The sequence below is a fragment of the Cinclus cinclus genome, chromosome 5 (genome assembly GCF_963662255.1).
Source record: "Cinclus cinclus chromosome 5, bCinCin1.1, whole genome shotgun sequence".
Classification (NCBI taxonomy): domain Eukaryota; kingdom Metazoa; phylum Chordata; class Aves; order Passeriformes; family Cinclidae; genus Cinclus; species Cinclus cinclus.
In genome coordinates, this window is record NC_085050.1 from 12,821,001 (window position 1) to 12,837,852 (window position 16,852).

The 16,852-nt window shown below is 36.1% G+C and overlaps 1 protein-coding gene across 1 annotated transcript in view; it reads left to right on the forward strand.

Moving 5' to 3' along the window:
* The window catches only part of STX18 (syntaxin 18), a 57,420-nt gene that overhangs the window by 33,429 nt on the left and 7,139 nt on the right, over positions 1 to 16,852 (forward strand). The window contains exons 3-6 of the mRNA XM_062493376.1: positions 8,318 to 8,433; positions 9,504 to 9,581; positions 9,683 to 9,749; positions 13,054 to 13,169. Of these exons, the coding sequence (XP_062349360.1) occupies positions 8,318 to 8,433; positions 9,504 to 9,581; positions 9,683 to 9,749; positions 13,054 to 13,169 (377 nt within the window). The remainder of the gene's footprint in view (positions 1 to 8,317; positions 8,434 to 9,503; positions 9,582 to 9,682; positions 9,750 to 13,053; positions 13,170 to 16,852) is intronic.

Consider the following 16,852-nt stretch of genomic DNA (forward strand, 5'->3'; position numbering starts at 1 on the left):
ACTAGATTACTTGTGCTGTTCTACTTCATGGATGCAAAGAGCATCATAGCATCTGTGCTGTCTGTCTTGCAGTCTTAGCAAATGCCTCATTCACTCAAGACAGCAGTTTTAACAAATGGGGACAGTGCTTGAACAATATAATACTAAAAGGCTGAGCTGAAATTTATGTAGGAGATGTCAAATTTCATGAACAAAATTACTATTTTGTATTTTGTCAGTCCTGCTGTTTGTTTTCTTAACTATAGCACCATGTGTCGGTGAAATTCTGCTTTTGAGTTATCAAGTAATTTTTGTGTGCCTTCTAAAATGTGTTCATAATGTGTTACAAGCAGGTTCTTGATTGCTTCTTTAACCTTACCATTGACAACTATGAATTCTTTAATAATTGGGTTTTATTTTTGGTATACATGAAATAACCTGCTAGAGAAGGTATGTCTTAAATTCATTTTTAGAGGAAAATTTTTAGCAATGAGAAAGTCAGTTGGAGGAGTGGTTGTTTGAAACCAAGGCCCTGGCCTATTTTATCAAACTTGAGCTATTTAAATATATGAAATACCTAAACTGACTTAGTAATTGCTTATTTACCTTCTTGGTTTGGCTGTTGCCTACAAAATACCTAGGTGGCAAAAGAGATTAAATTTTTGATGTAGTGATCTAAGCTTGCTGGCTTACAGGGCACTGCACTTTTATCCTCTCCTGTTTATTAGGTTTTATTTCCTTTCTCTTACATGTAGGGTTTTTGCCTTTATATTACAAGGATTTTTTGGTCATGGTTTAACCCCAGGTGGCAGCCCTACAGAGCCATTGGCTCACTGCCTGCATAGTGGGATGGGGGAGAGATTCAGAAGAGTAAAAGTGGGAAAGCTCATGGGTTGAAATAAAGGGTCTTTAATAGGGAAAGAAAAAAGCACATGCCCAAGCAAAGCAAACAAGGAATTCATTCACCATGGACAGACAGGTGTTCAGCCATCCCCAGGAAAGCAGGGCTCCATCACACGTAACAGTGACTTGGGAAGACAAATGCCATCACTCCAAATATCCTTCCCCCTTCCTCTGTTTTTTCCCAGGCATAAGTGCTGAACATGAAACCATATGGTCTGGAATATCCATGTGGTCAGTTGGGGTCAGCTGGCCTGGATGTGTTCCCTCCCAGTTCCTTGTGCACCCACAGCCTCCTCACTGGTGGGCCGGGATGCAGAGCAGGAAAGGCCTTGGCTCTGTATAAGCACTGCCCAGCAATAACAAAAACACCCCTGAGTTATCAGCACTGTTTCCAACACAAATCCAAAACATAAACCCCGTACTTGCTTCTGGGAAGAAAATCAGTTCTATGTCTGGCAACATCAGTGCACACAAGTTGACCCCTCTTCCTGGAAAGGAGAAGATGGGGACTCTTGAGTCCTGAAGTTGTTAACAGGATGTGGGTACTTTTTCATTTTTTCTAATTAAGCAATAACTCCTTTCTAATGAAGATTTCAGATGAGGTCCCATTTTTAGTATATTGACTGCTATACATTCTGTATTGTTCCTCTCAGTCAATTTGCTATAATGCTTTCCTACACCACTTTTTACACTGTGCTAGGAGAAATCCTGTCTTCAGTCTTGGGTAACTTGTCTGATGTCTCATCTGTGAATAACTTGTGCCTTTCTTTGCTTTTCATCTTTAACTCCTTCATGTTTTTGATCACTGAACCATGGAGACAATTCATATGTTTCTGTTAAATATACTTCAAGAAGCTAGCTGTAGAGCCCTAACACTTGGAAATTTGAAATTATCCTCTTGGGATTCCTTCACAGCCTTCAGTTTCTCTGAAGGATCTTTCAAGGTTTAGGCAGTTTAAAGACCAGTAATTAGTCCTACTGTCTTAATGAGACATTGTAAAGAATTTGAGAGAATTCTAGATTTTTATCACAGAACACCTCATACTTAAAAGAAAAATAGTTGAGAGAAGAGCTTTCCATCTGGGATTATTAGACATCTAATTAATTGTGGTTTGCAGCTGCAGAGATACTTGTGTAGTTGATCTGTGTAGTGTAGATGACTTCTGTATAAAAATGTCACTTTTTCCACCAGAAAGGCTACATGGATGGCTTTTGATGGATCTTCATTACATGCTTCTTTGGCCCTTCTGTGCAGCTGTGTTTGAACATTTGTTGTTAATTGCAAATAATACACCTTGAAAAAATTATTAACAAATTATCTTTCTGTCTTGAAAAATAATGTTAGTGCCCAGTAATTATGCCTCCTGCCCTAGCATTTATCTGTCTTAAGCATTTCTCTGTTTCAAGGCAATAAATCAGTTACATCATTTGCCACTTAACAGAAAATCATTGAATGCTTATGCAGCATTTTGTGGGGAGTGTCTCCTTGTATTTAACAATAAAGGAAGTAGCCATTAAAGGACTCTAAAAATAGTGTTATACTGACTTCTGTACAATGCCAGGCTGCATTTGTTTCTTGACTTAGTCACATTTTTACAAGAAGCAAGGCTTGCTTTGTTGTGTTGAGGTAGTAAAACATGTAGATGATTTCTAAAGACTTTCTTCCTGGAGAAGTATATTTTTCTGTTCTCCAGGAAATGATTTTCAAATTATTTATCCTGGTTTTTTTTAATGACACTAAATTCATTTATCACATTTCAGAAATAGTAATTTTTCTTAATAGCGCTCTGGAATATCTCAGAAATATTTTAAAAAACTGCAAGTGCTACTTCAGATATGCCTGTATTGCCTATTCTAGTACCTGAGGCTTCCATACAGAATTTAAAAAAAAAATCTATGTAAAAGTTGTTGTGGAATGTTTTGTCATTTGAATCAAGGACCTTTTAGCTTGGATTTATGTCAGACAGCATTTGGATAGAAAAAGGCAGTAAATGAAAATGCATAAAACTTAGTTAAGTAAGAAATCAAGCAATTTAAAATGTACTAGATGCCTAAAGGGAGCAATGTGACTGCTGTATTTGCACCTAAGGTTATACATACTCGTATGTGCACTTAACACGTGGGGAGCATTTTGGTATGGATTTGAAAGGCAGTATCTGCAGGTGGTTAAGTTGGGCAAATCTCTACTATTTTACAACTGATGTTTTCTGTTTATTGCTTCTCTCTTTTTTTTATAATACACTGTTGGAGGAAAACCAAATTTTTCTTCTTGATTTGTTGCCTTTATCGGATTAGTAGGCAGAAGATATTTTATGTACCAGCAGAATTACTAATTCCAAAAGCTAATGTAACATCAGCTTTGCTTCCTTGTGCTTTGTCAGCAAAATAGGATCATAAAAATGTTAGGATGGAAGGACCAAGGCTGAAACATCCAAAAAGAGAATGGCTAATGTTTTGCCTACTTTTAAATATTTTTCAGTAACGATTTCATATTCTTATTCTACTTTTTCCTGTTTCCCTATCCATGTTACTAGAATAATGTATCCCATTGTAATGATGACTTTTTATGCAACAGCATGTTGTTGTTGTTGTTGTTGTGTTTGGTTTATGACCAGGTATGATCCCAGATGACTTTCTGAAGAACTGTTCCCTAATTAGTTGTTCCTCATTCTTTGTGGGTTCAGATAATTGTTCTTGTTGCAGCAAAGAGCTTCTGACCATTCCTTATTAAAAATTTTCATGTCATTTCTCCAGGCAATATTGTTTTGAATTGAAGTCTTTTTCTCTTGATATAATTTGCTTAACTTTATGCCTCTGAAAGTATATACTCCATTCTGCTGAGTTATTAATGAAAGTATTGAATAGCATCAGATTTGGGACAAGATCCTGTGAAACACAACTCAGTGTTTCCTTCTGTTTTGGTGTATAACCCCCCCAACTACCCCAGTTCAAGTTTGCAGTTTCACATTCATATGGTGCTTATTTCTTCTGACTCATTTATTCACTGGCAGCTTGTGAGAATGTTATGTGAGATGATAACAAGAGCCACACCAAAATATAGCAGTGATTGCTTTTCATCCATCCATAAGACCCGTTACTGCATCCCAGCAGTAAATTACACTGCCTGTGACATACTACTGATACATCTTGGGTACTGGTAATCTTTTTGTTCTTTTCTAAGTGCTTAAATATTATTTATTTATTCCTGTATTTTTCTAGATTGAGTGGTCCCCAAGTCTTCTGTGCTTTTTTGGTCCCTTTAACCCTATTTTCAAAGATAGTTGCTAACCTTCATCTTTTTATCAATCTGTCACTTGCTTATTCTCTGCTAGTTCTTGGCAGTGAGGATACATCCTGTCATTTGATGCATTTCCCATTTTATTCCAGGGCTTGGTCTCCTGTCTCTGCACACTGTGTATGGATGTGCATACACCCTGGGCTTTTTTGGAAGTTGGTTAGTTCTGTTCAAGAGCACAGCTTTGTCACACAGATAGGAGGGATATGCTCCTCTCCAAGTTTACCTTCAGCGTTGTCCCGGGAGCCACTGCACCTTCAGGTACACTTGTGCTGTGACCTGGTTCACATAGCTCTCTTTCTCTCACAAACTGTTCACTCTGCAGCCTGCTGACTAATACAGTATCTGACACTTGCTATTGTTGGTAATATCAACAAAGAATTATGATCTTTTAAAAATTACAGATATTAAATTTGGCCCAGATGATTGAGAAGCAATAAGCTAAAAGGAATAGGAACTGCAGCTTTCAAGTGACATTAATGATGAAAGTTAATGCAAGAAAACCCCCAAAACAGTAAACATCTAGAACGAATTAATACTCTGCATATAATTTTACATCTCTGTTGAGTAACAAGCCAAGACTACATTCTTAAGTGTTTCTTATAGTAATCTTTGCAGAGCAATCTCTTGTTATCACTGGCATCCCTTCCCAGTTGTCTCATCCTGCACTTGGTCCTTTTCTGAGTGTGTCCCTGCATGCTGTGTTCCTATAGACTTGTCAGCAGAAATCAGAACTAATTTGGACTTTGTATTCTGATCTTTCTGTTTGAGCTCAACCAGACTCAGTTGATCTTTCATTGAGATCAGTTGATCTCTCACTCTTTCTTTTCATCAAGGGCAGAATTGCAAATTATCACAGTGTAATTTCTCTATGAAAAAAACTGCTAGTTCGTCTGAATTCTTGTATGCTCCTTTTTAGGTTTGCATTTTCTCTGCAATTTGACCTACTCATTTTTCTAGACTGATGAAATCTGCCTACTTGATGGTCACTGTCTTCATTGTACTCACCTACTGTTAAAATCACAAATAAACCAAGTTGCCTTCTAGCCCAAGTTTCTTACGAAGTTTTCTCATATTGTCAAGGATGAAAATCCAGAGGAATTTCTTTTCCTCCTTCCTCCATTCTTTATCTGAGCATATCTTGGCTAAGTATTCTGATTGCTTCTGCAAACCTGATTTGCTTGGCCCTTCTTGATTTAATGATGGAACAGTCCACTGCTGTGATACTGCCACTTCTCTTGTGAGCATGCATTTGCATCTCTGACATACAAGACACAGCTAGATTTTTTTTCTGTTCTGTTGTATTTTTGTTTGATGTTTTTATGTGGTTTTGATTTTCTTTGGCCTGTTTTATTTTAATTAATGGTTCCTCTTCCGGTAGAGGATGGTGATTAAATGGATTTTCAGTATAATCTCCATGTGCAGATTTACTGGGGAATGCTGTGGGGACTTCAGTACCCTGTTAGTACTAGTGGATGCCATATGTGTTCTGACATAATGGGATGTGATTGTATGACTCCATTCTTGCCTTCCCAAGGAGGTTGGGTTTCAGGTGTCGTTCCCTCTGAGTGGCTTGACCAGCTCATGTTCAAAAGCACTGGTACCAGACGCTATGTAAGCTGTAAGCAGTTATAAAAGGAAAAGTATTCTGTTTCTTGTTTACTGGATTAAGCTGCATTTTACTAGCTTTGAAGCTGTGTAACTCCTATTTAAGAATTTGATCTACCCTGTTTTTCTATAAGTAACTAGGAAAAGTAGCTTAACAACTTGGTTCCCAATGTTAAAAAGCTGTTGCAATTATCCTCAGTGTATCACTACACTACCACTAGTTAAACTGTTAGTAAAAAATGAAGTGTGCCTGAGGCAAGTTTCTTCATATTTATTTCTAAGTCTGATTTAAAAGAAAATTCTGGTTTGCATTTTGTAATCTTTTATTTTACCCTCTTATGTTAAAAAGTGCCTGGAAAATACTACAAAGCTGGGAAGGGTACAAGAAGCTAGACCTACAAACACAAGAAATTTGTATCCTGTTCAGTAGTAGACTAGCCAGAATTTATTATTGTAATCTGAAATAGAAGAGTGGAGTTTTTTCGTCAAGGAGCCCTCATGCAGCTGTTATTCCATCCTTACTTCCCACCTAAGTCTGTGCCCCAAAAAGCTCAAGTAACTCTCCAGGCTGAGCTCACTGAAATATTTTACGATTTATGCCATACCAGATGGTCTTAATGGTCCCTTTCTGTCTTGGCCTGTGTGGAGATGGATGTAGGAATGGATTTCCTGGCTTTACACATGCTTAGAACTTGCTTTTCCGACAGACTAGCAACAAAAATACCTATACAAGCTGTGCAGAGGGAGCAGGGGAGAAGTCTGCTCCAATATTTTGAACACTGTGAGTTATCTTATGTTGCATTTGTAACTGCCAATGTATCATCTTGGCCAGGTTGGGGAAATTCTCTCTTATCAGCTATTTCTAAAATCAGGCAATTTCAAATCTTTCATCCTTCAGAAGCTGCTTTCTCAGCAAGTGTGATGTAGAGTTTCAGCTTAGAAAAACACTGATTATGGCTGTGATAGGGATTTTGCCACAGATTTATGAAACCCATCTGTCCTGAACAAAGGAGAGTAGTGAGTTATTAAATGATAAATGGAAACACTACATATGGCTGTTTTTTTCTAAGGAATAAAGGATAATTTTATGACATTTAGAATAGTTTTAACCAGAGGCGGGGGGAAAGCCCTGATATTTAGATGTCAAATACATGGCAGTTTTGGAAACAAACACGTAAAATATAGAATATTTTTTTCTAAATAGTTTGTCTTACTGTTTGTTTGCTAATCTGTGCTTGTGTACTAGCTGACCAATAAGCAGAAACTAATTTTCAAGTCAGATGGGCCATATTCTGATTTTTTTTATGTAAAACTAGTAATATGGGATGGGAATGAAGAGATTTTGTTATAAAACTCAAAGACTTTAGAGTATCCTTAAAGCTTTGTGGAGGAGATTTGGACCCGTGCTTGCAGTACATTGATGATTCAGGAAGGAGCTTTTTGGTTTGTATAGGATGAATTGATGAGATGGGATTGTGTGAACTGGTTGTGGCCATTCCTGTGGCTGGGATTGCAGCAGACACAGGGGAGCTTTGGCATTGCTGCAGTGGAGTGTATAAGAGATCTCTGAGGATATCAGGCTAAATATTGAAGATCCTCTCTTTTTATTTGTATTACTGCATTAATGTAGTTGTATTAAACATGAGGAATTTTTCACATATAAAAAAATAATTTCAAATGCAGGTATGAGTTAAGGTTTTCTTTTCAAAAAGCAGATATAATAGGCTGTGATCACTGCATCATCAGGAAACCCAATATGAACTTTTGTGGCAGAGTTCTATCATCCCATCACCTATGGCTGTGGAAACAATGTTAAATACCTTAAAACAGTATGCTTTTCTGCTGGTTACCTACAGTGAGTCAATATTTTAAGGACAAGCCTCCATTTTAATTAATTTAACAACAAAAATTTATGTTAGCATTAGAAAATGCTTAATGCATAATCTAGAATAGAAATAAGCAAGGGGAACAGGTTTTAATAAATACTGCAATCAATTTGATACTAAAAATTGTGTATTATTTTCCAGTATTCTTCCTCTAGTTTGAATTCACAATTTTATAGTACAGCTGCTTTAAAAATGAAGCATTGTATTTAACATAATGAAAGCATATTTAAGTAAAATAAGTTCCTTGTTTTGGTACATCTTTCATCTTTATTTGAGCTATTCCTTTATCTTAATTGGTTTTGTGGTTTTAGGACACTTTATTGGAAGAAGTACCAAGGGCAATTATACATTTTCTATTTGCATTTTCTCCTTATCTGCTCTGTGTTTGGTTGTGTTCAAGATGATAAGAGGTACTGCTTTTTCTACATACTGTACTAGTAGAAGTGTTCTAAATAAAGCCTCCCAACATTATAGGAGTGGCATTGATATCAGTGGTAGTTACTGTACTTTTTATGAATTTTTCTGTGAAAATCAATGTTGCAGAAAAGTTCTTGCAAAGATGGTGAGTCACAAGAAGGTCGAAGATGTGTACTTGGGGATTTTATGTTGGGGATTTTTTAAGTGACAAGTTTGTCTTGTTTTTCAGCCATATTATGTCTGACTATGTGAGGATGACGGATACAGAGCGTGACCAGATAGATCAAGATGCCCAGGTGTTTATGAGAACGTGTGCTGATGCCATTCATCAGCTCAGATCAGAAGGTAAACTAAGCAGCTCTAACATGTTTTTTTCAGTTCTTGATAAAGGCTAAGGTAATGCTGAATAATGGTAAATCTTAAATGATTTAGGAAAAAGGTTGGGGAAGTCTTGTTGCCTTTTTGTTTGCATTGGTGTAATCCCATTGGCTGATTAGTACTGTAATTCCATTTTCTTTAATGATAGTGGAAAAAGAAGCCAGAGCATAGAATTTTGCTTATGTGTTCAAATGCACCAGTTAACAAGTGTAAAAAAGAGTTTTAAATATTTGCTACTTGAGTAGAAATTCAGCAGTGTGGCAAGAGGCTTAAGCCAAAGCTCTCTAAATTTGATGGTTGTCTTTTACTAGCTTGTCTACCTGTTAGGTATTACAGATATAATACTTCCAAGTTTGAGATAATTAAATAGCTTTAACAGAGTCCTGGTAAATTCAGTGGTTTTGACAATTTGAATATGGAATCATACCTTTACTACACTATCTTGTGAAAGTCGTAGAGAGAGAATTTCTGTGTTGCCATTTTCATGTTGGTTTGCTGCATCTCTGTATTTTATTGATATACAAAAGATTTTAATCAGCTTTAAAATGCCATCTAAACATAGTTGTAGCATTATTCAGAATCACTGAATTTCAGTCGTGCATGGGAACTGCATAGTATAAAAATGAAAAATATCTATATATGTGAATTAAAAGGATGTTTGACACAATAAATCCCAAAAATTGCCACACAGTCTGTATGCTGGAGAATTTGAACAAGTTCAAATTTGTTGATCTGTTTTGCTGTTCTTAGCCACCTATTCCTGTTTAGAGTTTAATTGACAAAATAGAACTCGGTGACATATATAAAAATACTATAGGACACTAGTTATTTTCAGGTTGCAGTTCATTGTAATGACTTGCTGTTATTGAGAATCTATATTTAAATATTGTTATGTTTAAAATAAATACTAATATATTACATATATAAAATGTGACTAGGCTTTTGAATATAGCTTGCGTATCAGCTGGAAGTTCAAATTGTTGTGGAATTCAGTAAAATGTTAAAAGATTGTCTTATATTTTTCTTCTGTATTTCAGCACACAAGGGTGTCCAGTCTGCTCAGGTGAAGGAGCACAGAACAGCTGTCTTGGACTTCATTGAAGATTACTTAAAAAGTACTTCATTTACTGAATAGTTATAAATGGCTGATTGTATTTTCCTAGAAAGGAATCTTGCTCGTTTAACCTGAAATTTTGTTTACTGCTGTCTTGAACAGGAGTGTGCAAGCTGTATTCTGAACAAAGAGCCATCCGAGTGAAGCGAGTGATAGATAAGAAGAGACTGTGAGTAGTGTAAAAAAAGTAGTTCAACTCTGCCCTTCACTTGTAAGACATTCAACAAAACTATTGTTCATGTTTAGATTCTAAGGAGATTGTTTTGATGGAAGTTTGTGGTTGGATGAGTAACTTCTGCTGTCAACAGGTATATTCCAGGGCTCTTTACACTTCTTTCAGTCTGAAAGCAGCAGAGTGCCATTATAGTGTTGTAGTTCTCATTTAGGGAGAGGATTAAAGCACCAAATCAGTAAAATGTGGGTTAATAAACCTATTTGACTTCTACCAGTTCACCAGATTTTTTTTTTTTTTAAAAGGTCCTATCCTTCTGCTAAACAAGTGACTTTTGTTAATAAATGCTACTTGAGATGGCAGGTGTTCATGGCAAGCAGAAACATGATGCAGAGAAAAAACTAGAATATAACTTCTGAACTGAAGTAAGAGCTTCCACTTCCTATAGTGGCAGCCTTCTTAAGGCTGCTAAAGTGGAGCTGAAAATGTCTAGGGGACATTACAGGGCTTGCTGCCTTTCTGGTCTGGTGGGATTTTTTTTTTTCAGTCAAGTTTCAAACCCCATACTTCTTCACTTTCTTTTGCTGCATACTCCCATTTGGGAGAATGATAAGGAAAGTGAGCAGGTTTGCAATGTATTTAATACCTGAGAGGCTTTCCATGTCTTCTCATTCTGCATTGTTTGAATAGTAACCTCAAAGTCCATTATCTATATTTTAATTTTTAAAAATATAGTTCTAGAACATGCACATAAATGAATTCTTGAGTATTTTTCCAAGACTTGATGCTGGTTTATCAGTTTGGTGTTTGGGTTGATCAGTTACACTTACGCTGAACCCAGAGAGATGTTTTCAAAAGTTCATAGGTATATTTTTATTTTGCTGGAATGATACAGCCTGATGAAGCACAATTAGATTCACTCAAATATATCCTCATGAGACATAAATAGTAGTATATGTGGAGGATAAGACCAAAACCAAGAAAACAAAATACCACAAATCACTTCTGAAACTGAAGAAAAGTAAGGCATCTGTTTTTGTAGCTCCCACCCCTTTTCAGAAAAAAAAACCCATACAGAAACAAACTGTGTGATATTTTTAATGTTTAAAAATACAGAATCTTATCAGTATTCTTCATGTGAAAGAGCTTCAAAGAAAATTAGCATTGTTCCTGCAGTCATAGCAGTAGCTAATGAATACTAGCTCTTCTGTTAGTTGGTACTCTTATGTTACTGTTTACATGTGAAATCCCAGGTTCAGGATTTCTCAGATGAATAAACAGAGAAAAAAAAACTCGATGTGTTTTTTTTCAGAAGTTAGAAGAGCAATAAGGCATTAAGAATTAACCCAAAAGATACGTTCTTTTTATTGGAGGGTCCCTCTATTCCTCTCTTCACAGATGCAAGAACTAGAAAACAGATGTTGACAAGGTGGAATCTGTATGCATTGCAGGTGTGATGTAATGGCAAAATTGTCATTTAAAGTAAAATTCAATTCAAATAAATCACAGGGCATAACTCTATCTTTATTATGACTTAAAGAAAAATAGTAATGTTGATTTATAATTTCCCTGAGGATTTCAGCAAGTGCTTTATGTGATAAGAATGTGTACCCTCTCTTAAAAGAACTAGGCATCCTTTAAACACTGCATCCCAGATACTTTGTTCATTTCAAATTGAAAATTTCCTGTATTGCTATACTGTGCACAGTAAGGACAACAAACAATAAAGGAATATGGTTCTTTAGAAATAAATTAATCATAGTGCAGCTCTTCCTTCCTGCAGTATATTGAATTTAAAATATGTGCATATCAGACAATACTGAAAAGTTTGCCATAGAAATATATTTCATCATGTTTCCTTTTATATTGATAACTATCCTCTTGAACAAATTGCCTGAGTGTTATAATTTTCTTACAGAGGTTGCCTTTATGTATTCACTCACATTTTTTGATTACAATTTTTGATGGTTAGGACTAGTTTCACAGAGAGAAAAAGACTGAGAAATAGAAACACAAACATTTTTTTCTTTAAAGGTCCTTGGGTGTGATTTTCAGTTTTAATGTTTATTGGTATTCAAGATTATGTTTAATTTCAATTTTAAACTTCTTTTTCCATAAGAAGATTTTGTGAATTATGTATGCAATTATTCAAATCAACCTGATATTTTTGTTACCTGGGGAATTGGTGTTTTATTAGTATTAAAACTATTATTTGAACTGCACAGATATGTAGATAAGTTATTTTTCTTATTATTAGGCAAATTTGAGAGGAAGGAGATGAATAAATTATTTTCTGTAAAATTACCAAAAGCCCAGCACTTGCAAAGGTTTTATAACTAAAAAAGGTTCCCTGCCAGTTTTTTCTTGTTAAATAGCGATCACTCAGTGATGGCAAGTGCATTGTATACAGTTTTTCACAGAATTCTCTAATTATGGGTTAGAATTTAGACACACTGCAGAGAAGGAACACAAAAAGCAATACCTTCCATTAGGCACGGGGAGAATTGCAAATTATAATGAGATTAACTGTTGATTATATTTGAGAGGGTAGGAAGTGATAAAGGGTAGGGTAGAATCCACCCATTGGTTTTTGGATTTTTGGTTCTTTACTTTCTCCAGCAGCACGACTAAACATTTAACTGCTTGCTATGTAGCAGTTACAGAATTCATTGTAGACAACAATAAACCACAGAAATTTACTGGAGCAAAACATGTTGCCACTAGTTTTCAACATTTTTTTGATGCCACATTGAAACATACTTGACAAGTACTTAATATATAGTAGCTGAATAAGCTTCTCATGTTTTGCATTGCCTTGTAAAATTACCTAATAGGGACTTAGAAGTAATTTAAGAAACTCTATTGCATTTCCTTTATTATAATAGAAAATGTAAAGTAATATTGTCATTCTTATTTGAAAGAATAAAGGAGTAGTGGTTAGCCATTGCTACTAAAATTTTTCGGTATGACCTAAATGTTGGCTTTAAAAAAAAAAAAAAAATTACACAGGACTTTTGAAAGGAGGTTTAATAAAACATCAGTATTTTTATGCTGTAGCCTTCAATATTCTATACTCTGAGCATGTGGTGCATTTTGTCCAGGAATACTATTCATGCTTTCTTTGCCTTTGTAGCAGTATTTCAGTGACAGTTGCTAAGTACATTTTGTATCTTGGTTAGAAAATCTTTAACTTGAAGTTCACAAGAGTTAAAGTATTGAATTTAGTAATCCATGGTTGTTCTCATTTTAGAGAAATATATCTCTGTAGTATCAGTTAAATCATAGGCTCTTGTACTTCCAGGTCCAAACTTGAACCTGAGCAGAACAATGTGTCCAAATCACCTCTTTCTGCTGAAAAGTCTTCACAGAGTCCTTCAGAGGATTCCGAAGAAAAACTTTCTGCAGAGGAAAGCAAAGGTAAGAATAAAATGTAGTTACATTTTACTTTTTGTAGCAAGACCTGTCCAGTCAATAGTACTTCCTTCACTTTAGAAGGGTCAGTTACTATGACTAGCATGTTTTCTATTTTCATCTTCCTTGAGCTGATCAGGCTTCTGTGAAGCATATTGTGAGACCAAGGAAGCAAAATCTTGAACATTTTGACATGTGAGATAAACAAGTCATATGCTTTGCTGAATTCTTCATCCTCTTAATAACCTCTTCATGAACTCTTTCCTTTTCATTTATTTTTATCAATATCCTGTCTTCTGAAATTTGTCTGATTTTTATCATATCCTCTCACTGAGTGCAAGGAATTAGAAAGTGGGTCAACAACTCTCTGGGAACGTTCTGTAGTTTTTAAGCACAGAGACCTTGAGTTGGACACCTTTACAGTAGGAACTAGAAGGTGGAACATGTTCACACAGAGGAGGTTATTGGCTGGTCAGATCCAGTAGTTTTGGGGCTTTCTTCTTGACAGGATTGAGATGCCCTGCTGGGAGGATTGCACCTCATCTTTCAGTGGGCAGGAGATAGCCAGAAGTCCAAAGCAGTATCTCTGACCTTGGGGTCATTTCATTTGGTGCAGATGTTGATGGGATTTGCAAGCACTGGTTCTCATTCCTGTTTGCCTTCTTCTCAGGCTAAGGGATAGAAGCCATTTCAATTCTCTTAGCCATTTCAATTCTCTTAGCCATTTCAGCCTGTCCTGGGATGTGTATGCTGGCAGAGTTTTGGAGCAGTGTCTTTTAGAGTGCCACCACTGTGCAGATAATTTCAGGTTTCATGCCTAAAGAGAAGTTTTGTTTCCGTGATTCTCAAGTTGCTTTCTCTGGCTTGAGATTTCCCACTTGTGTTGTCTAAAGGAGACCAAGGTACCCTGTGATATACATTAGGAGTTTTTTTCCTTCTAATGACATTATACTGGGATAATACTTTATCAGGATAGAACAAATGCAATGGTTGGCCATATTATTCTGATAAACATTGTTTCTTTAATGATTTTTATTAAAATAGTAAATTTCCTCTGTTGGGTGATTCCAGGGCTGTACAGAGGGTGGATTCATGTGAAGAGGGTGCTCCACTTCTGGATGAAGTCTCGAACACTGAATTGCCTCACAATGTGTGAACGACTTCATTTTCTGAAAATGGCTTTGCTTATCTTCCTAACCAGTTTGTACTTCTGCAGCCCTATCAGTGTGCCTTTTTTCCCCCTTGACACTGAATTTATCATAAGAAGTACAGGTTTTGATTGTGTGCCATTTCTAGTGCTTACCTTTTTATAGTGTGTCATGAGTGATGCAGCACACAGGCACGTAGATGAATTTCACCTTAACCTGTTATCAGTGTTTTGCAGCTGTGAGCTCGTGCCACTGGAGAAGCAGCAGCATAGTAGCATATTCATTGCCCTGTGATCTTTCCTTGTTACCAAATGTCCCTGCAATCTCCGGAAGTGTGCAGTCCCACCACATAGTGTCATTGCAATTTTGGCTCCAAAAATCTGTGCCACACCATGGAAAATACTATTCCTTGGTTGCCTTGGACACAACAAACCACTGCAGTAAATAGAAATGCAGCTATTTTATTGCACATTAATTTTGATTACTCCAGTTCTCCCTTTCATGGATTTTTGCTTGAATTTTTATGAGAAAGTAGGGGTCCTGCCACACAAGTGGTGCTGCTGCAGTACTTACAAGGGGTTGCTGACTGTGAGAAAACTATGGAACTTGTGTATCAAAATAAATCTGTCTGGAACAGTATGCAAATGTACACAGCCTGTGATTCCTCACATAAGGATAAGTGCTGGTTGCTGCTGCTTATAGGAATCAGCCTTGTGACTTTGCTGGTAGGTGGTTGTCAAAGTGTGAAAGTAACATGAACAAGATGACTAGGAAACAAGAAGCTCAGTTAAAATCTTACAGCCTTTGAAGTATACTTTTTTTTCCAAGTAACTTTTCAAATTTTTAGGAAGCCAGAGAAACATTTTCATTTTGAAATAAGCTTTTTCATCCTCAGGATGTTGGTGGTTTACACAATGGTGATAATTTGTTTTTGAAGGAATTAGTCATCAGCAGCATGCCTGGGTCCCTTGGGCTAAATCTTATCTGTAAAGATACTTTTGAGAGCAGCTTGTGGTCCTGTCCTTAATTTGAACACTATGATGAACAGCTGAAAGAGCTGCTTGATGTGCTGAAGCACAACTTGGGTTTTGTCTGTTGTTTTTGGCAGAAAGCAAAGCAAAATGTGATTACCTTTGTTTTGAGGCAAAGCACCTGTTTACATCAGAATTATAGTGGACATGCCTCATGGTAGGAAAACAGTCTCTCTGGAGAGTGCTTTTATATACTGGCAGTATTTATTTGCATATTACAAATTTGACATTTAGTTTATGGAAATAAATGTAAATAATGGGTAGCTTTTGAACTGGTCCTCAAGCTTAGCAGCTGTCTCCTTTTAGCATGGAAAAAGGTTCAGAGGATTTGATCATTATTTTATATTTCTGTCATGAGTTAGCTACTTCTCTTTCTGAAATAGAAATGTAGTTTGGCTTTTTTTGCTGGCTGAATTGCAGAAAAGCATTAATGTCAGCTCTGTGAAAGCTGCAGAAAGCCCAAAACATCCCACAGTGACCAGAGGAACCCTGGGGAGATACATGTTTCTTGCTTACCTCTTACCATAAGTATATTTGCTTATTAGCCATCACATTGGATACAGGTGCTGTTTTCTAACAGTGCTGCCAGGGGCTGAAACTAATTGGTTCCTCTGGGATAAAATAAGAGGGGTTTTCTTTTTTTTTTTTCCTCCAAAAACTAATTGTCTTTTTTTTATATGGTAAAGATGTTTTTTTATAATTTTGATATAATGCAAGTACATTGATTACCTATACAAGTAAGTTTTGTGATTCTTTGAAATACATTGGAAATACTGATAGTACACCATGGGAAAAAACTAGTTAGATGCTTTCTAAACAATCTTTAAAGAGATTCTTTGGTTTATATTTTACTACTCATAAGAAAGAACTGATCTATTTTTTGGTGTTTTTTTTTTAATTCATTATATTCCTTATCCACATCCCTAGTTTGTAACATTTGTAAACAATTCATTGTTTATGCATCCTGGTTAGGTTGTTGGGAAGCCAAAAAGAAAAGTTTATAAAGGAGATATACACAATACTCTTTTCCAGTATTAATCATCAGTACTTGCACAAGTACTATCATGAAGGATAAAAGGGAGAATTTCTCCTTATACAGGACTACTCATTTCAGAGGCTTCCCAAGACAAGTCAGTCTCTGAATGATGAGGCATCATTGCTGCTTAAGCAATTTTTAAAAATTATGTCTAGGAAGTTACAACAAAACAAATTAAAATACACATAAATGCTCGGAAGATTGTCTGGAATAAATAGGAAGCCTGAAATGTATGAAAAGTTAGAAAATAAATCTGTGTTCTAATTTGCAACCTGCATCTGGTGCATCAAAGCACATTGAGGGCTGATCCATGGTAGGGTGGTACAGACCTCTCTTGGGTTTTGTAAGGTTGTTACAGCCAGTGGGGAGAAGAGAGGCTCTCTCAAGGCTTCAGTCTTACAAGGTTTTTAAACACTGATGCTAGAACAGCTTCAGAACAGTAAAGTCCTGTAGCACAGTTTCTTTTCTCTCCCA